Source organism: Cyrtonyx montezumae, unplaced genomic scaffold, assembly GCF_038088225.1.
Source record: "Cyrtonyx montezumae isolate F1298 unplaced genomic scaffold, pur_monq_1.0 scaffold_10, whole genome shotgun sequence".
NCBI classification, from domain to species: domain Eukaryota; kingdom Metazoa; phylum Chordata; class Aves; order Galliformes; family Odontophoridae; genus Cyrtonyx; species Cyrtonyx montezumae.
In genome coordinates, this window is record NW_027071826.1 from 33,167,180 (window position 1) to 33,188,276 (window position 21,097).

Here is a 21,097-nt window from a genome sequence, read left to right on the forward strand (position 1 = left end):
CGGGCGGCGGCTCCGCCCCCGCTGCCCCACGGAGCTGCGTCGCCCGCGGGGAGCGGAAGAGGCGCGGCCACGGCCTCCGTGCGGCGGGATGGCGGCGGCGCCGCGGTGCGGGGGGTGGCGGCGCCCTGGGGCCGTCCCGCTGAGGTTGTTGGCGTTGCTGGCGCTGGCGGGCGCGGCGGGCGCCGGACAGCTCTCCAAATGGCGGGTCCCTGTGCCCATGGTGAGTGCGGGGGCCGCCGGCCGTCTGCGGGGGCCGGAGGCCGGAGGCCGCGGCTGCGCTGCTCTGGCGTCGTGAGCGGGGAACGTGGCGTTCCCGCAGCCCCGCGGTCTGCAGCCTGGGGTCCTTCTGCCCGGATTCGGCTCTTCCGCAGGGCAAGGGGAGGCGGCTGCGTGAGGCTCGAGGGGCCCGGGCTCGGGGCCCTGCGGCTGGGGCCTGGCGTGGGGACAGCCGGGCCCGGCGGGGCTGAGCGGGAGGCGAAGGGTTTTCCGTGCTCTGTCGTCTCGCGTTAAACTCGGTTTATCGGACTGCAAAAGGGGAGTAACGCTTTTTTTCCTGTGAGAACGGCGCTTCGGGAGCAAAATTTAAAGAGTTGGGGTGAACGCTCCTGTTGATTTATTTAAGAGTGGAAGTTTACGGGGTTGGATAAGTTCCAGATCTTGTTAGTGAGCAAATGCAAATCTTTATAATAACCAGTGATGAAATTGATTTTTGCGGAATAGCAACAACAGAAAAGTCTCTCAAGCCATCTTTGAGAGCAGACTGAGCGGGTGGTTGAAGCACGACTGGAAAATCGAGTATAACTGGCTTCTGATTGCCATTCACTTTCATTTCAGTATTGATTTAAAACTCATAGAGGAAGATGATGTGTAACCTGGGTGACGTGAAACCCTCTGATATGTCCTTTGTGCTTTTTCAGGGGAAGAAGTTCTTTAACTTTGGGAAGATTCTCTTCAGCAACACCACCATTTTCCTGAGATGTAAGTGGTCCCGAGGGCTTATGTTGCACATGTGCTCTCTGCTGTTCCACTTAGCGTCTACTTCGCATTTTGGGACCAGAAGACCGTGAAGCGTTTAATGGCACCAGTTGAAATGACAGCTTGTTTCTTGTCACTGTGGGGAAGTTACAGCTCTGATCTGATTGAGTTTAAGAACAGTGTTGAAGGTGTGATCTGTTTTGACTGCAGCAGAAATGAACAGTTGTGTTCGGGCAGGTGGTGGAAAGGGTGAGATGGGCAATGAGTACCATTTAGTTTCAGATAGAAGGTAATAAGGTGCAGGGTGTGCTGAGCTTTGCAGTGAGGTGTGCTAAATGGCTCCAGTTGGAGAGAGTTCGAGCCTTGACTGAGTGAGGGGCTATTTGCTTTGCAGAATCACTTTTGGGTGACTTTTGCCTGTACTTGTGTGGTTTTAGGGGAGACCTGAAACTCTGGAGCTGGTAAGAGGGTGAAATTAAACACTGAGACGGAGCTTTCCTGAGGGCTATTTTATCTTCCTGATCACAGTGTATGTGTGAGCTACAGGGAAAATACCTTTGCAGCCTTCATATTTGTTCTTTCTGTTGCTCTTTGCTAATCTGACCAGGGCTTTGGACTCCATAGACCAGTGCCATAAGGAGTGTTTCTGTCAAATAGCTTTGATCGGTAAGCATGAAAGCAGTTTTGAGATAGCAACTAGATGTTGTAGGTGACTTGTGGAAGTGGCTGACTTTCCAAGGCTGACATCTTCTAAGGGGTTGTTTGCACCAGTTCTTACCAATGTTGAGAGGGTGGAGCTCTCCACCTTCTAATTGATTAGTTTTACAGATATGGTGTCTGATAAACAATCAATTAGTGGCATCCATGCCATTGTCACTACAAAACTTACTGCAGTGATTTCATTCTTTTTATGACTGAGAAAATTAAGGTGGTAGAATTATTAACTATTGATTCTTGATTAAATTGCATATTTCTTAGTTATGTTTAGTAGTTACTGTATTGATTATTCAGACTTAATTTCAGATGTCTGCCCATCTTGGGACAGTTTTTCAAAGGGAGCATATTAAAGTGTCTCCATCAACTCCAGATGAATCTGAAATAGGAGGCTAGTATAAAGGTGGTTATTAGTGAAGACCCATCAGGTCAGAATTAGTGTTTTTCCACTTGTCAGGTATGGCTTGAATGCTGAATTTCACATTTCTTAGAAAGACAACAGGAAGTCTAGGGAAAAGGATGGTGTTTTGGAAGAGCAGCTTCAAGTTTGTTAGGGTTTAGGTACAGCATTGTCATACTGATATTGGTAAGGTTTAGGTTCCCACAACGAAGCATGTAGTAAGTCAAGTCATGAGGTGTATGGCTGAAATAACCACAAGGAAGAAACTAAGAAACTGAGAAAAAAGAATTTGTTACAAGACAGATTAGTGGCAGAACTGGCAGTAAGAATTTAATCTCCTGGCTCCTGATGTAGACTGCAACTATCATGTGCTGTCAGCCTTTGAACAGGGATCAAGCCTTAGCATTCCCTGGTGAAGACACCAATTTTAAAAGATTCAAGGCAGCTTAGATCAGCACCTGTACTTCCTCCTGCTTTTTTTTCTTTTCTCTTCTTTTTTTTTTTTTTTTTGTGGTGTATTCTGTGTGATGGTATCTAATACTTTCTTCTGCTTTCTGCTTTTAACTGGGAAAACTGCTGCTGCTGTATAGCATTGTCTGTAATGAATTTATTTTATCTGTTAATTCTCTTAAGTGCTATTCTTGAAGGCATCTGATTTCCTGTCTAGAATCATATGGGAAATCCTGCTTTATCTATAAATGAATATAAAGAGTTCATTTGAGTTGACTATTGCTGGTTTTGCTTGAAGGCAAAGGGCCTTTGATTTCCTTGTTGCTGAATTCAGTAAATGCCATGGGTGGCTTTTCTTTTTTATTATTATTATAATTTTTTTAAGAGTATTTCCTTTTCGGCATTCCTGTGATGATTGCTTAGGTTGGTGCATTATTCTGGTCATGTCCTGTTTTGCTGAAAAGTTGGTTTTGCTGCTGAACACAGATCTGCAGAAATTCTATCTATTTTTAATAGATGGAAAAGTGGATTTAAAATATTTTAAAAATAAGTTTCTATACTTGTATCACCGTTCTGAGGTATTCCTCACTTGATCGATTTTATTAGCAAGGTATCTGTCTCTTGAGAACTTGACATATACCTACCTTATTAAGTTAGTTGCTACTTGTTTTCATTGTTTTACTGTCTGCAACATCTAGGGCTTTGAGGAGAATGTATGCCTTGTTTTCATGCATGCCAGAATGTGTCACAAGGAAAGTTATTTTTCAGTGATTGCATTCCATTCTTCTTATTTTGTTTTTTTCTTCTCTGTTCTCAGATTAGGGACTAGCTGTTTGTAGCTCTACATAGGCTTGGTTTAGTAGTCATGTGGCTTAAAGCAGAGTTAGTCAGTTAGGATTCCTTGTCAGGGTCTCTTTTTTTTTTTTTTTTCCATCTGCTGTGGTCAGTAAAGGGAACGTTCACTCAAAGTTCTGCATGTGTAACAAATTTATGGCTGTGTAGTTTGAGATAACGTTCATTGTGAAATTGTGGTGGCAGCTCTAGAAGAAATATGCTGCAATTTATTTTGTTTTGGTACCTGTAGTCTTGCAAAACCCAATTATAATAATTTATATGGCTTTCAAAACTGAGCAATTGCTGCTCGTTTTGCTTACATGTGAAGTTTACCTTCTTAATGTCAGTTTTTCTTCACTGGGATTTAGTTTTGGAATAAGACTTGAAAAACAAGAATGATGATGAAGTATTTCTTAAGTAAATAAAGTGCTAGTTTTCATCATTCATGCCTATTCTTAAAATGGAAAGTTGTAATAGTTTGGCTTCATGTAGTGTTGCAGCTCTGACTGTGACTTAATGTGGGGATGGACTTGCAAAGCTTTACCTCTTCATCTTTTGTGTTGGTGATAATATTAGTATGTTTTAGTATTGGTATAATAAACCAATCTATGCAAACTTCCCTTAGTATTAACCTGCTATATACTGACATACAGAATCACGGACATATCTTGGAAAGGGAAATAATTTCACATACTGTGACCATTTGGAGTCACTGCTGTCATCTTGTTTGGTTTTTGTAGTTGCTGGCACATTTCTGAGTGACAAAAAATCCAAATGATCTTCTGTTCTTTAATGGAATTAATGTAATGTTACAATTCTGTTTTTTCACTGAACAGGATTATTTGTGAGTAATGTTCTTCTGTTGATTTACTTTTTGCGTTTAAACTCGATTATAGTAGTTTGGCACAGAATAGGAGGAGGAAATTTACATAGAAAAGATACCTTATATGTTTTTATCCTTTTAGTTGAAGGTGATGAGAAGTCTTGTGATCCCTCCCAAGGTTACAATGTTACGTGGTACTTAAGATATTCTGATTGCTACAATGAAGTCTTCAACTTTGGGGTAAGAATGATATGGAAGATGTGGGCTGTGATTTTTGTAGGTGTAAGCAGGTCAGGGGGTGAGGGAATTGGATGCATGCCTTGATGGCTTTTGGCTTATTAAACTCTGTTCAAGAGTTTATTCAGAGGGAAGTTTTGGCACTTTCCAGGTCTTGCAGCTGCTTACTCAGATAAAACATTTGATTTAATGAATGCTAATTTAAGTTTTCTTCTGTTTGGCAGGAAGAACAGGCAGAAAGTTATTTTGGGACTACATCTGAAGAGCATCCGGGCTGGTCAGGATATTATGCCACAGCTTCTCTCCTCTTTCCAAATTGCTCTGATCTATTCAAGCCCCAGGTATGGGTAGATGTTTTAGTTTGCCCTATTCTCTCATACAACAGACAGATGACATTAGATCCTGTCAGATGAGGATCACTCATGTGAAGATTGCTGTAGGTTGGGAAGTACTTATTTTTTTGTCTGTTTATGACAACCAAACTGCAGTGATGACTTCTTAATTTTTGCTTTACTTCTGGCTTGCTTATGGCCCACCTTGAGGAAAAAATACCCACACTTTGAAGTTGAGTGCTTCTTTTTGTTTGTGGTTCTGTGTTCTATATTTCATTTAATACTAAGAGCTGTGTTACAGAAGTCTACTGCTAGATGAGTAATGGTGTGCATCTCTGGCAATAGAATCAATTTCCTGCTGAATTTGGCCCAGTAAAGGATTGAGATAATGGGTTAAAATAGAAAATAAGTAGAGCAAAATGGTGGTTGAAACAAATCAAACGAGAAAAACAAGAAGAGCAATGCCATGTAACTTTGTGAAGTAGTGTTTAAACAAAGGCTCTGTGCCAGCAGTGTATGACTGGGAGAAGCTGTACAATCACATTAATGGTGGTGTCAATGTAACAGTCTGTTGTTTTTTTTTGTGTGGTGTACTTAAGAATTCAAAGCAAACTGTGCAGTGTTGTCTTTATTGAACTACTCCTGATTTAGACAAGAGAGAGTGAATAGAAAATACTGTGAGTTGCCTCCCAACTACTGAATCTAGTTTTTTTTTTCAAGAAAATGGCTTGCCTAAAGATGGCTTGAAAAGGTTTTTTAATGATGTCTTGCACACCTCTAGCTCCTTTGATCTGTGAAGATGATTTGAAAGGTGTTTTTTTTTAATATGTATATATACTGCCTACTGTTTATGTTTATTGATATTAGAAATGTCCTATTTTTCCATGGTTTTATGGAAAAGCTGTTGAGGGCTTATCTGTGTTATGTGAACTGAGGCATCGTAACTGAATGTTGATGAAGCTGGGAATTTTAAAAATGAAGTGACTTTTCCTCCCATTTCTTTGAAAAATTTACTGAAATTTTACCAGAACTTATTCTTCCCAGGTATTCATTTTTGAACTTTGACATAAAGCTGAATAAACAAGGAGACATTTGTTTCTTGTGTATGGTAGTTTCACTAGGTTTCAAGTCACCGTAGTTCAAGAGAGTTGGCAGATTGTGGATCTGTCTGCGTAATAGGCATGCATTTGTCTTTTTTTGTTGTTGTTGGTTTTTTTTTTTTTTGCATGTACAGAGGCAGAAATCCCCAAGTCTTGTTTCTGTCATTGCAGATACCATTTAGTAATGGAGGTAGCTAACAGATGCATATTTAGGAAGTGGCATTAATTTCATTGCTGTCATGTTCGTGATCTAGCTCTAAAAATACAGACCTGTTGTATGAAAGAGGAGGGGGAGGAGCAATTCTCAAGTGACACAGTATTAATCTAAGTATTCAAAATTCCCTCGGATACGGACAGTTGTTTAATTAAATTAAACAAATGAGAACTCTCTGCTGCTGCTGCTGTTTCAGATAATCCTTCCTTAAAATCAGGTTTACTTTTCTGGCAGTGATATCATGTTAACACAGTACCTATAAACGCTGTACTTTTTTTTAAATCTTACAGATTTTCTATAAAGCATTTGTTCATCCAGAGCCTCTCTCACCTGAGAAACAAGAGGTATTTTTTTCCTTCTAATGAATGAGCACAGAAGTGAAAAAAAGTTTGACATCCTGACTTATATGTATTCTATTTTTCTCTAAGGGCGTGAAAGATAAGATGGAAAGTGGAGCAAATCACTCGGTGGTGGCAGATAAAACTGTATGTGTACTGAATTCAAACAAAATTTGGAATCAGTGGTGTAGGAATTTTTTGTAGTTTTTTTAATAACGAGAACTGTAAATTATCTAGCAGTGTTTATGGGGATAGTACAGCTTTGTTGTGTGCTTTGTGTGATGTGTTAGTTTTGTTTTACAAGGACAGGTGGATATGGAAGTGGGGGGGATAGTTTTTGAGACTTTGATTTGCTTCAGCCTGAAAATAGTTGGGGGTGGGGGGTGGAACTGACCATATCTATATTTATAACGATTCTTCCATATGAAATATTGAACTTCTACCATTCAAACTGATGGTATAAATAAATTTTAAAAAAATATTTAGGAAAAGACAATATCTAAAGAAAATAAAATATATAGGCCTTAAGATAAAGTGATTGGTGCTGTAAGAGATCATATTTGTTTTCATCTTGACCTAGTCTGTCCTGTAAAATATTGTACGTAACAAGGAGAATGATTTCTTTTGAGTTTCAAATCAGTTTATATTTTTATGTGTTATGTTCAAGTCTTTACCAGAAACAGTTGTCAAAATAACTTCACACTAAATTTTCTGGATGCAGAAAAAAAGTATTTCACTTCCTTTATACTATTAACAAGGCCATCATCTAGCTAAAAGGTAAATGTGTGGTTGTGAAATAAGGAATCAGTGCAGCAAAAGATAGATGTATTTTAAAGGAAAAAACTGTTTTGTTTTTTAAGCTTGGTATGTTTTTAAGCATTTTAACTTCAGTCTGTATTAGTATATAAATTGATGCATAAAATTCAGTTTGCTCTAGGTCTGGTAGTCAGGAGGACTCTTAGAAGAAATGCATAGATTTAATACTGAAATTCTCTTGGAGATGCTATTATTTTAATCTTGTGCTAGTTCTGCTGTGGTGCAGCATATATGTACATAGTCCTAGCTTAAACCTCAAAGGTTCTGGTGAACAATTGGTTTTTGATATGGCTTTAACTTCCTTAGTTGTGAAACTAACAGTTTTGAGTACTGGAACTCAAAAGAAATGTCTGATTTTATTTATTTTTCTGTCTTGCAAATATTTAATCCTGACAGAGTTCATCATTCTTAGTTTACTAGCAAGATTTGATTCTTAGAGGTATAGGAGCTCTTTCAGAGGCACTTATAGTTTCCAGAGGAAATGACTAATAGGGATTTCTTTTAGAATTCTCTTCAGCTACCTCTTTCATCTTACACTGTAAAATTTAGTCTTCACCAGAGAGCCAAGTGGTATGTGGGTGTCCTGTTGTGAAACACTTGCTTTCAGGAGTCAAGAGGCATTGCTGACGATCTCTGTTCCTAGACCACAAATGAGGAATAGCTGCTTTGTTGAATTTTTTGTAATGTTTGCAGTATCTTTGAGATCACTCTTGCATTAAAACAGTATACAATTTCTAAAAAAAACCCTGATCACTTCTTCAGTCTTTTAACAATTCTTCTGGATTCAAATGTCGGCAGATTTCAGACTTTTTAGATATGTCTCATAAATCAATTAAAAAAATACACATCAAATATTTGTTAACAAGCTTTAGGACCAAGAACAGATGTACTTTATATGGAAGATAGCACCCATGTATGAAGAGTATACTTTTGTCTATTTAATGTGTTCCTTTTCCATATGCTGTTTACATGCAGATGTTTTATTTTCAGACAATGAACGCTGTTATTAAAACTTGGAGAGATGGGCCGTATATATTTATTGTGCAAATTGGAGTTACAGCTGCAAAAGAGTCTGCAAACAAACTTAAAAGAACGGAGAGAACAACACCTGCCTCAAACCCTAAAGAAAAGCTCTTTACAAGTAAGACAGCTAAAAGTAGATATTTAGATATTGCTCTTTTTTTATGTGTACCATTCTGACTGGTTTCTAAGGTATTTATGTAAGTGAACTAATTAGTACATATACAGAAGTTACCGTCTTCACATTGGTATATGTAGTACCTACAATAATTCATCTTGAGATAATATGTTATTGCTAGTGGTTGGAGGATCTGAAGGCTGTTGATCTGTCAGCTTAATAACAGAGGTAGGGAAGATACCAAAGCAGTTGAATTTTGAGTTTTTTTTAAATGATCTGACCAACACGATGATTTACATTAATAAACTCAAAATATGTAGAACATAAAGATCGTAGTTGTCATTTTGAAATTATATTTCACCTATCAGTGTATTGATAATATAATTATCTGTATTTTAGAGAAGATTTAAAATCCTCTTAAAAAGATAGAATGTGTGTTTTCAAACTTTACCGTTACAGTACTTCGTGCTGTGGATTACTGTGTAACTTGAAATACTACCACAAGTTACTTGGTCACAAAGCATATAATTTTAATTGCTTTAATATATTTTAATTAGTTGAATAATTTACAAGACTTGCACTTGATTCTGAAGTGAAGTTAAATTAAAAGGCTTCTTCCATGTGAAGATTTGGAATTTCTTTATGCTTGAGTAAAAATTGGTTAAGTACTTTATAACCTGGCTTTCCACATTTGCTTCCTGCTTAAATTGGTTATTGTTTTTTAACAGTGACAGTGGAACTCAAGGGGCCATATGAGTATCTATCGCTTGCAGACTATCCTCTGATGATTGTAAGTAAAAGTTTTTCTATTGAGTTGTCAGTATATGTGAATCTCTGCTAAATACTCTCTTTCCATACTTGAAGGGTGACAAAGCCTGTGGCTTTGAAGTACTTATTTGTCACAAGTTTTTCTTGTAACATATCGGGTAGAGAAAACGGACATACATTTCAGATATTTGCATATGCTGCTGATGTCTGCCTGTGGATTGTTTGACTTGGTGCCTGTCAGTTTTCATAGTTCCAGAAGATATCAGTATAATTACACTGGGCAATTTTACTGACACTTCTGTCCTTTTCCTTAGTCTGTATCTTAGAAAATTCACTATTCTATTGTTTTATTTACAGCTACTGTTTCATTTGTCATAGCTTTGTTCTCGTATAGTCTCATTTTCCATCTTCCACACCATGAGGAGATCCTCAATATAGCTTAACAGTGAAAGCATAATTGAACTGCAAAGAGCTAATTCCTCTTTTGTTCAAAAGGAATGCTGACTTCGTCAATAGTTGCTTCTGACACAGAGGCTTAGAAAGAACTTATTTAGTGTAGACAAACTTTAGCTTGGGATCAATAAGAAGAAAGATATCTAGCCTGTCTTTATTGGGAAGAGTAACCTGTAAATAGGAATGCCTCATGGCATTTCTGAAACGTTTTACTTTCCACATAATTAAGAAGCTTCCAGCAGTTCTGATGACTTGTAATTCATGGGTGTGAATATCCCCATGTGGCAGGTCCAGGAAAAGGTCTCTGTCTACATGTTTCTGTAATGAAGCATCTAAATGTGAACTGGCATTAGGTCCTTAACATTTGAACTGGGTGGATGCTTGGGCATGGAAACCTGTCAGGATTGGAAAACTGTTCTAAGTGACATTTTCAGTTTGTGAAAGTTTTAAAGGATTGTGTAGCTAACTTCCACACTTTTTCTGTAATTGAATGTTTGAACTTCTAAAAAATGATGAATCATAAATGTTTTTCTTTCATCTAAGTGTACTTCTTGCTTCTTTTTGTATAATAGTTTTTCATGGTGATGTGTATTGTGTACGTGTTCTTTGGAGTTCTGTGGCTTGCATGGTCAGCCTGTTACTGGCGGGATCTCCTGAGGATCCAGTTCTGGATTGGTGCTGTTATCTTCCTGGGGATGCTTGAGAAAGCAGTATTCTATGCAGAGTTCCAGAACATCCGCTATACAGGGGAATCTGGTAAGTGGCAGTTGCAACTTGCACTTCCGTTGATGGGCACAGCATTAATTACTTACACAAACACATACTGAATTGGGGTTACAAATGAATTTTAACTATAATGATTACTTGAAGATTGCCTCAAAACAAAGAATGTGGAACAGAGTTTCTGCATGTATTTAATATACTGTAAATGCTTTTTATGATCTCTTGACAGCCTGTTCTCTTTTAAAACTAAAATGCTGTGTCTCTGAGTGTAGTGTTTCAGGAATATAGAATGCTAGATTCCTTAAGTATTCACTGTAATACTCACTTGAGGTTTAAAACAGGACTTCTGAAGTGTAACTTGTAATTTACCTCATACAGTTAGCCTTGAAAAGAGACTTCCAACTGCTTGTTTGTCGTGACACCATTGCCAGTAACCTTTGGTTTTCAGCCAGTAGCCTGGTAATTCATCATCTCTCAGCATCTCTCTCTCAAAAAAAACCCCAGCCTTTTGGAACACTGTTTTAGGGTGGAAGCATACAAACAAAACTAAGTAAAACTTAATTGTGGCTTTTTTAATTGGTCCCATCCATGGTACAGAAGGTTTTATTGGTTGGCTTGTTTGAAGGATCATTCAGGCTAATGTTGTGAATAAAAAAAAAATGGATCTTTACTCTCCCATTTTCTTTGAACTTAAATTTCACTTAAAAAAAAATATTTTTAACAGTAAGAGACTTAGGTATTCTGAAACCTTAGTCCAGATGTAGGTAATAGAGGCATTATAAATTTTAATAGCCTACTTGCTGAAAGTAGTAGTATCTGCTCTTATATTGCAATCACATGCAGTAGTCAATAAAATATAAATCTTTTTTTAACCTTGCTTCTTCTTTGCTTCTGGTAGTTCAAGGAGCACTAATACTGGCAGAACTGCTTTCTGCTGTGAAACGTTCACTAGCTCGAACTCTGGTTATCATAGTCAGCCTGGGATATGGAATAGTCAAGTGAGTAAAAATCTGTTTTTCTAATAATTTAAAGTATTAATTTCCCTGCACTTTGCAACGTAAAAGATAGATACTTGAGTTAAGTGTTGTAAAGCTCTGGTCTTCTTCACTAGTCGACAGACACATATACCTACATGTAGTGATTACTCCTTTTTTGCATCCTCTTGCTTTTACTATTGTTGCGTAGGGTTCTGAGAGTCACTGCTGAGATCATGGATCTCTAGCAGAGGTCTGCTTTAGGGGGCTTCTGCTGCTCATCCATCTGCCCCTAGCTGTATTATGTGATAAAACAATGTCGTGTGGCATTAGGATCTTCTATCAAGTAGGGGTGTGTTGAGGCAACTGAAAAAGAAGCTGGGGCCTGGGACTTCTTGAAATTCTAATGAAATGTCATGAGGGTTAACTGTTACCCATCTCTTCCTCAGCCACATCATGCCAAAAGACAAAAAAAAAAACAACAAAACAACCAAAACCTGGCAAGTGTATTAGCACCATAATAAAATGATTCCAGTGATCTAGGAGTGACTTGTCTCAGGAAGTTTTTATTTGCATGCCTCTTGTTTTATGCTGAGCTCAAGTTGATGTGACTTAATTCTTCTTCCATACTGAAAATTAACTTCACTTTGTTGTTTTTTTTTCTTTACAGGCCCCGTCTTGGAGTTACTCTTCACAAAGTAGTTATGGCTGGTGCCCTTTATCTATTATTTTCTGGCATGGAAGGTGTTCTTAGAGTCACAGGGGTCAGTAACTGCTGCTTGAATTTTTCTGATTTGATGCAGATACTACTTTCTTAAACTCATGTGCCAAGGGAGAATCCCAGGGCTATGCCAAAGGAAGGGAAGAAAGACAAGTGGTTAATCTCTGAGACTGTGGATGTAGATTAGTCTGTTCTTAACTTGTCTGCTTTATGCATCTGGGTGTAATTGTGTATTTTGAAATAATCTTTGTGATTTTGTGCTTAGCTGGGTTCCAGATGCTTTTGTGACTCTATCTAAAACTTTAGATTAGGAAGGAGTTTCGGGATGTAGGGCTACTTCCCAGACCTAAAGGTGATTGATCAGGCTATGAATATTGTTTTGTTTTTTTTCTGTTTATGAAAAGAAAAAAAGTTAAAACAAGAACAACAAAACCATGAAAAAACAGCCTTAAACAAACAGATGCTTTATATTTGAGGCTGTACCTGGGAAAGTGTTCGTGAGTGGTGCTACTACTTGTTTCATTCTAGAAGTGCATGATAGGGTATAATTTTCTGTTGTTTAGCATTAGTATCCTGGGACAAGATATTTAACATGTTATGTATTTGATACTTTTTCAGTTTTTCTATGACACTGTGGCTCTGATAGCAAACTTGGCCCTGTCCATGATTGATGCCTGTATTATTTTGTGGATATCCTTTCAAAAACAGCAGAAAGTTACGAGCTTGTTCACAGAACTGTTTGTCTAATACTGTAGAAGTAGTGAAAAAAAGAAGGCTTACTTTTGTCACTGAGGACTTCCATAGTTTGTGGTAGACTCAGAAGGCAGCTTCTGCAACTTTCAGTCAAACTCATGGATGCTGGTGGAGCACTGAGTTCTTCCATGAGTAGTGAGGAGGATTTACTTACTGTATTTCTAACAAGCTAATTGCTGATTTTCTATAGCAAAAGTGTCCAGACTAAATCTTTTCAGCAGTAATCTTAATAGAATCTCTTGTTAATGCTGCTAAATTGACTTAATCTGGTAAACTACATCTTGCCTTGCTGGTGGAGAGTTGGGAACTGACAGTGTACTATAGTTTGCTTTTGTCCTTTATAAAACCCCTCTGTGCATTGACTTGAACACCTTGTTTAGACCCTTGTTTCTGTAGTATGACTCAGAAGCATTGTGGTGAAGTGTCTGTGGTTTCTCATAACATAGCCTGACACTCCTCACTCCTGCACTTTGTTTCCTTTTCAGTTTGTTCTTATTGGCTCTCTCTTTGTCTCCAGGCCCAGAATGATCTTGCCTCCTTGGCTTTTATTCCCCTGGCTTTCCTAGATACTGCCCTGTGCTGGTGGATATCCTTCACTATTTTACTTGGTGGGATGTGTTTTCTTTCAAATTTGTTTTTTTTCAGGGAGTATTTGGTACTGCTGCCATTGGATGACCTTCTGTTCTGCTGTGAGTCTCATCTATGTTTTAGAGGACTGTGTTCATGGGTGCATGTCTGGGTGGGGGCTGTTGCTTGTAAAACCTTTGTCCTCTCAAGTCTGTGCCCAGCTTGTCCTCAGAGGCTTTCCTTGACTTTCTCTACATATTCATCAGCTTGACTCAGACAATGAAACTGCTAAAACTTCGAAGGAATGTTGTGAAACTGTCTTTGTATCGACACTTCACCAACACACTTATCTTGGCAGTAGCAGGTAAGCAGAAAATTACATAAATAAGATTGTTAGCTGTTTTGAATATATAGTTTGATTTGGTCACTAAAGCAGATTTTTGAATTTAGTAACCATTCTGTAAATGTAATGAAAATACTTGTTATTTCTAACACTTGGTGTATTTCTAGGAGTGCCTCTCTAAGGAATCAGTGTATCATTACTCAGGAAGTTAGTAAGAGCTTCTCTTATGGAGTGCTTTTGCCCCTCTTAATAATAACTGCGCTTAGAAGTGGGGTGGTTTTTTTGTTTTTCTTTTTGTCTGGCTGTGCATTGCTAGGATCTTTTTTTTAGTAGTTTTTCCTCCTTAGCTGAAGACCAGAGTGACTCTTGAAAAAGCAGTGTTCTTAGGACTGTAGCACAATGTCTTAGCTGTATTCTGAAAGACTTAACAGTTGAGATTCTCTCTACAGTAGTGGTAATTGAACTCTACCAGTCTATGTTATTGCTGCCAAGTGCTTGGCTTCTCCAATCTATTTGGAAACAACATCCATACAATGAACAAGAAAGCTTCTAACCAGTGTGTCTGCATGTTTATCTATTTGTTTTACTTAAACAAGAAAGCAGGACTTTCATTTGATTGCCAGCTCTGATTAAGCTCCTTGCGGTATCTGGTTCTTAGTCATCGCCAGTCTTGGTGGTGGGAAGTGTCACCTCTAAAACTGTTGAGAGCTTAGTTTGAGCACTGGGAGTCTTACGTGTCAAGATCTGAATGCTTTGGTATTCAGGCAGATCAGATGATTCAGTTACTGCAAGGCAGCTTGTTTGTCAACCAATAATGAAAGTATTGTATGGAAAGCAGATGAAAGGAACATTAGAATGGTAAATAGGGATGAGAATTGTGGTTAAATAGTAAATCCTTGACTTATGCCTTGTGTCTTCAGCTGTGCCTGAACTTCATTTTAAGCTCAGCTCAGTAAGTTAGTCTTGTGTTTTCTGAAACTAATAGTTTACTTTTCAAGAATTTCTCTATTTAAGTCCTCACTCTTTGTTTGGGAAATAAATCCTGTTAGTAATATACGAGCATGTTTTGTAGTAATAAGCAGTTTGTTTGTTTTAATCTTGCAGCATCCATTGTATTTATTATCTGGACTACTATGAAGTTCAGGCTGGTGGACTGTCAGTCGGTGAGTTTATATTGAATGCTTTCTATTTTTAGTGCCTCTTTTGAAAAGCTTAAGTTTGTCAGTCTAAGGGTCAAGGTTGAGGATTCTGGAACAGATTTTTTTTCTGTAGGTTACATCTAGAGTAGTAACCATACAGTAAAATGGTCACTGTTGTAGGAAGTGAGCCTGTTTGTCACATGTCTGTAGTGCGTTTTTTGGAAGGAGCTGAAAACGTGGACTTTCTTCCCAACAACTTCCATTAGTGCTTCTGTTTTTCTTGACAGGACTGGCAGGAGCTCTGGGTGGATGATGCTATCTGGCGCTTACTGTTTTCAATGATCCTTTTTGTCATAATGATTCTGTGGAGACCTTCTGCTAACAACCAAAGGTTTGGCTTTTCTTATCTCTTTCTAAAAGTACTGTTCTGGGGAATGCTTTTTTTATCCAAAGTAGCCCTGTTGGGTGACTTTAGTTGCTGTTTGCTGATTCATAGCATACTAACGTAGGATACTAAGCATATGCAGGAGTAGGTGCGAGAAGTCACGTAGTTACATTTTAGTCTGTTCCTGGTGGTGAACTTATTTGAAAAGAAGTTGCTTGAACTCTTGATTCATGCATATGCTACACAGAATAACAAAGAGATGTTAACGTTGGGGTTATAACTCTTACATAGCAATACGTGTTCTTCTACGTTATCTTTCTTTCCCTCCTAAAGGTTTGCTTTCTCACCGCTGTCTGAAGAGGAGGAGGATGATGAGCAGAAAGAGCCAATGTTAAAGGAAAGCTTTGGTAAGAGCGAGATATCTTTCTACCTGATTTGCGTTGAAGATATCTGGGGAGAGAAGTCTTTCTGTCGGGGGGCCAAGGGGAAGGAATACAAATAAAGTTCATTACTGCTATAAAAGTGAAAGATGTAATTGCCTGTTGGAGAAGAACAATGACTTTATATTTTGCATTTACACTGCCTGTTTAATCCTGGCGTTTTCAGATGACACTGAATGCACTGTGCTGTTGTGGTTGTTTTACCATATCCACTGGACTAATTATTTTTTTTAATGTGAGTGAAGTCCTGTTTGCATCCAACTGTGATGGCAGAGGTCTCTCAAATATTGTTGCCAGTCAGTGGCTTAGTTTGCCGTTCCTCTTTTTAATCTGTTTTAGAGAACAGATAATGAACTAGAATCATTAAACTCTGCAAAAAATCATCAGAGGACCACTGAATGTCTTGGGTTTGAAGGAACCTTAAAGATCATCCACTTCCAGTGCCTCTGCCATGGGCGGTGTTGATACCTGCTAGATCAGGCTGCGCAGGGCTCGGTCCAGCCTGGTCTTGAATGCCTCCAGGGATGGGAGAGTTACAAATTCTCTGGAAGTGAGAGTGCCTCACCAGCCTCCGAGTCTAGAATTTCTACCTGACATCCAGTCTAAATTGACGCTCTTTAAGTTTCAAACCATTCCCCCTTGTTCACTGTAAACATGAAAACGTCTATTGTAAACATATGGATGGGTCTCAAAGCAGTCCTGCTTTATAACACTAGGTGGTACCCTTCTCTTGAACTCTGCTTGAAATCTCCATACTATGTCTGTTGTCCTTCGAGCAAAACCGTTGAAAAGCTTTGTAAAAAGGATAGGTGTTATCCATACTGCTACTGGGATATATCAAAGTCGTTTGACTGACTTAAATGTTGAGAAAGTATGTATTACCTCCTAGATGCATTTTCCAAATCATCTGTATTGGCTCTCTGTCAGGCTGGGAGTTGCATGTTGCTTCTCAGCTCTTAAACAAGGCTGGTCAGCAGTCAAGAGGTAAAACAAATTTGGGCAGTTGCATATATCACAGAATGGCTGAGGCTGGAAGGGATGTCTGGAGAACAGCCTGCCTAAGGTACGCGTTCAAATAGAATAGGGTACCCAGGGCCACATATAGACAGCTTTTTGAAGGTCTCCAAGGACGGAAGCCCGCCCAGCTTCTCTGAGCAGCTATGTCTTTGATCCTTGTGCTGTTTATGTCTGGTTTAGAGAAAAAGAATAGAAATTGATATTTCCTAGCTAAAATAGCAGAATTCGAGACAAATAGGTATTTTACCTGTCAGGAGCTTGGTCACCACTGTTTTTTTTTTCCCTCCTTTTGTTTTCAGAGGGAATGAAAATGAGAAGTACAAAGCAAGAACCAAATGGGAATGTAAAAGTAAACAAAGCTGTAAGTATGTCCTCTTTGCCTAAATGAATATAGATCTGTCTCTTTTGTTTATCTGCCTACCAGTAGAAGTTCACAATATCCAAAGCTATCAGCCTGTAAATGGGAGTTTTCCCTTTTGGTTCAGGGCGTCGTCGAAGTTTCATATGTATACTGTGCTTCTGAAAAGGAAGTCTGCCAGTGGAGGCTTTAGAATTCAGTCTGTTCTATAGGAACACTTGCACGAACCACTGTAGGTAGAACTGTGCAACATTATATTCTGATAAAGAATAATACATTATTCTAACAAGATTGTTAGGTTAAGAAGAACTCCTATTTCAGAGTTATTACAGAATCCTAAGTTGTTAGTAAGTTACAGGTTTGTTTTTCTGTTGGAATATTTTTTCTGTCATATGGAAATCAGTTTTAATGTTATCCTCAAGTAGGCTGAGAAGAAAAATATACTGTTTTGAGAAAAGTGATTTGTTTTCATTTTTGTGCTTGTAGCAGGAGGATGACCTGAAGTGGGTAGAGGAGAACGTTCCTTCTTCTGTGACTGATGTGTGAGTATTTTTCTAGTCACAATGAAAGTGGGCTCTGTGGGCTCCTCAGACATCAGGCGCTGTAACATATTTTTTTTGTTCCTATAACTTGTGTGCTGTTCTTACATAAAGAGATATTGAAATGAGCCTGGAATTGGCCTTGATCTTTTAAGCAATCTTCCACATGGTTATACAGTTTCTCTGACTTACTTTTCATGCTGCTTAAATACATGCTAACTCATAGAACACTATCTCTATGAAAACATAAACTGATTTATTAGTGCTTTTCCTGAAGTTAAAAATCAAGAAAATAGATTCAGAAAGCAAATATCAGCCAAGCCCCCTCTTTCTTTTTGTCTATCTTGCTGGATGTAAATCACGGAGTAATTTCATTTATTTCTGTACATTTTTGGAATATTGAGTCGTTTTTATGCAATTTAGCCAGCTGTATGCACAGTCCATATCTGTTCTGCTTTTAATGCCAGTTCTTGCATTCTGAAAAGGTCAGTATCTGTATCTAAATTTTTTATAGCAAGTTCACAGGTTCTTTGCATTCGCTCATCTGAACAGTAAATTTTGGCAGACCCTTTAGATTTAAGAACAAAGCTCTGTTTAGTGTTATTTAAAGACAAGAAATCAAATTAAGTTTCAAGAGGAGAAAAAAGTACATTTTCTCAATTTAATTCATTTTTTTCTGGGTAAAGCAATTATCTATTTGAAAAATTGTAGGTTTCTTTAGGATTAGGTATAAGCTGGGAAGGATCACTCTTCTTGCAGAGGTTGTCTGCAACAGGGTTTTCTGTCCTTCAAAGAATGTTGATCAGGATTGTGAAGAGTTGAGGTGCTAGTACATACATGGAAGGTCTATTATGGATGGAAAGGCTTTGATACCAGTGTAACTTGTGTGGTTTTATAGGAATATTTTTTTTCTTCTCTGCTGCGTGGTCCCATATTCTAAATGTCTGAAGCATGGCTTAGCACTGTTTGTATACTTATGAAATACTTCTGTAGCTGCAGTCATACTGTTAAGATGCTGTGAACACAGCTTATTTTCTTGCAACGTAGAAATTGCTTCTGAACTTCTCATTATGAACTGAACAGAGTACAGAATAGCGTTTGAACTGTGAAGGTCATTGAGAGATTACTGTTTTGGCTCTTCCTCCTTCTGTGTGTTTTTCTCTATTTTTTATGTATTTAATTGAAGGGTCTTTCCTCATTATTGCACTATTTTTGTCCTGAAAAGCTTAAGGTACAAGGTAAGACTGAAAACAGTTTTCAGTATGTGCTCTCAGTAGGTGCTTCAGTTTTCTTAACTGTTTTTTTTTTCCTCTCCCTGCAGTGCTATTCCAGCTCTTCTGGATTCAGATGAGGTCAGTGGACATATCTTCAGTACAAAACAGTCTTCTGACATACCAAAAGAGTCACGAGTCAGCTGCTAAGTACTTGGCTTATTAGAACTAGTCTCTGATCTTGCCAACGCAGTAGTAAAATACTGCAAGGGAGAGACAGCAGAAATATGATACAGCTTCTAAGAATACAGTTACATCTTAAAGATTTGCTGTCTGCAATCTAATTTTAGGGATGATTGAACCTATATTGAAGTAATCGTTTTTTGGATTACAAGCTCTTCCTGCTGAAGACTGTGTGTCTATGCAATTTTTTGTGGTTTCCTACTCAGTTTTACTTCCTCTTTGTTAAATGAGTAGGGAGAGATGCTGTGGAAAAGCAAGTGAGTTGTTTGGGAAAAAAATATTTTTGATCAACAATGAGTAACAAATATTTTAACATTTTGTTGCAAAGATATTTTTGGTGTTATGATACTGTTAAGTACTGTAACACTCGTAGTCAATTTGAAGAGCACTATAATATATCTGGAAATTAAATGTTTGAAATAAGAGTGGAGCAGAAGCAGAATATTACCCATCAGCTACTTTAAGGAGAGCTGATTTCACAACAGTGGAAATTGTGGTGTAGGACTGTGTATCGATCACTTGTGAATGACGTGACCTTTTCATTCTAAAAGTAGTAATATATCTGCTGTAAGTTGTGTTGAAATGCATGTGAGTGTATACTGTGAACATGCATAGTGTATCGCTTACTTCTGAATAATATACTTCTGTTGTTATAGAATTGGATTTTCTTATTTTTCAGGAAAGAATGATTACACACTTTGAAAGGTCCAAAATGGAATGAAGGAGAAGGCTTTTGCTATTGGAATTGAAGGCATCTCTTATAAAGTTGGTGGAGCAAGTACATCCTGCTGATTTCTTGATTTCAGTCTTGGAAGTTTGACGCTTTATGGTCTTGAGGGCGTCTTGCTGTGAAAGAACTTCACAAGGACATAGATAAATCTTTTGGATATTTTCAAATTGCAAAGTTACTGCAAATTTGGATTTTTAAGCAATTTAAATGTGTACTATTCCAGCACCTTCTGTAACTTTTTTCAAATATTTAATCTGTGAAACTAAAATTCCTAATGTCTGCTTGAGGAGTTTATATTTTAACGTTACAATTTTCACTTAGAGGTGAATTGCCTTTACCTTTTTTGGTGGAGGGTGGGAACAGCAAGAAATAAGCACTGAAGAAACAACAGACACATTTTCTGGTAGATAAGGGCTTATACTGTCATGTTGTGTGTCCAACATTAATGAAAGGTTTTAGAGAGAAGCTGCCATTAATGAAGAAAATTAAGATGTCAGAAAGGAGATATTTGGAAGAGTTACAGTGATAGGAGTTTTAAATCAAGTGCAATTTTATTCATAACACTGTGTAAGAAAGATTTTTCTATTTTAAATGCCATTGACCTATAGGTAACAGTTGTGTAGAGCTAACACTTGCTGTTAGCAAGTTGGCACATCTCATTGCCGGCAATGTGGTGGTTGCCTGGGAAAATTATTTGCCCCTACCTTCCATGTGTTGCGTGGTTTAATTAAAAAGCAAACTAAATAAAAAAATACCAAAAAAAACAACAACCAAACTCCAAACACACTCCTGCAGTGCTCCACAATTGTTTGACTATTCGTGTTAAACAGCTATTTAAATAAACGTTTCTGCACATCTCCCCCCAAGAAGTCAGCACTCTTCCATGAGAAGATGGCAGTGCTCCCTGGAGGGTGCAGGCACTGCTGCACCACAAGACTTTGGTGACGTACATAGTGCTGGGATATTTTTGTTTCCAGTGTCTAATAAGAATTGCCTCACATGTAAACAATTTTACCACGGGCTTTCCTGTTCCAGTTGCTCCTTGTAGCCAAGATCATTGTGTTTAAGTCAAACTAGAACATTTCTATATGACTGATTGGTTTGGTGGTTTTTTGTTTGTTTGTTTGTTTTTGTTTTGCTCCTTTTCAAACAAAAAAGAGCTTTTGGACTGTTTTCCGTTTTTAGTCTGTTCTTGGTTGTGGAGGCTTTGCATGCAGACCCTTGCATGTGGAAGCCCAATGCAGACTGTGAGAAAAGCTCTAATTTAGGTTCACACTGTTTACATCTGATGATTATCATGTAAGTGTCAGCACAGCTAGACTTCTAGGGAGCTGCTAGACAAACCTCTGTGAGTACTGGCTT

General features: G+C 38.1%; 1 protein-coding gene across 3 annotated transcripts; it reads left to right on the forward strand.

Annotated features, from left to right (window-relative positions):
* The first annotated feature begins 60 nt into the window (after nt 1–60).
* On the forward strand, nt 61–20,486 carry TMEM87A (transmembrane protein 87A). Of its 3 annotated transcripts, none has more exons than XM_065754785.1 (20): nt 61–220; nt 918–978; nt 4,339–4,436; nt 4,658–4,774; nt 6,370–6,423; nt 6,508–6,564; nt 8,224–8,374; nt 9,100–9,161; nt 10,165–10,348; nt 11,214–11,313; nt 11,960–12,053; nt 12,629–12,700; nt 13,586–13,694; nt 14,778–14,836; nt 15,100–15,203; nt 15,531–15,604; nt 16,954–17,015; nt 17,499–17,554; nt 18,873–18,903; nt 19,685–20,486. In XM_065754785.1, the coding sequence occupies exons 1-20, from the start codon at nt 89–91 to the stop codon at nt 19,724–19,726; spliced, it is 1,719 nt and encodes a 572-aa protein (XP_065610857.1). In that variant the 5' UTR covers nt 61–88; the 3' UTR covers nt 19,727–20,486. The 3 variants fall into 3 exon arrangements, with proteins under 3 accessions (XP_065610857.1, XP_065610858.1, XP_065610859.1); XM_065754786.1 differs by lacking the exon at nt 12,629–12,700 and adding an exon at nt 13,281–13,349; XM_065754787.1 differs by lacking the exon at nt 6,508–6,564.
* Nucleotides 20,487–21,097: the final 611 nt, after the last annotated feature.

Coding starts and splice junctions, on each gene's coding strand:
- TMEM87A (XM_065754785.1), top strand. CDS start 89: ATGGCGGCGGCGCCGCGGTGCGGGGGGTGGCGGCGCCCTGGGGCCGTC. Junction 979..4,338: donor CACCACCATTTTCCTGAGAT/GTAAGTGGTCCC, acceptor TTATCCTTTTAG/TTGAAGGTGATGAGAAGTCT. Junction 18,904..19,684: donor CTCTTCTGGATTCAGATGAG/GTCAGTGGACAT, acceptor CTTATTTTTCAG/GAAAGAATGATTACACACTT.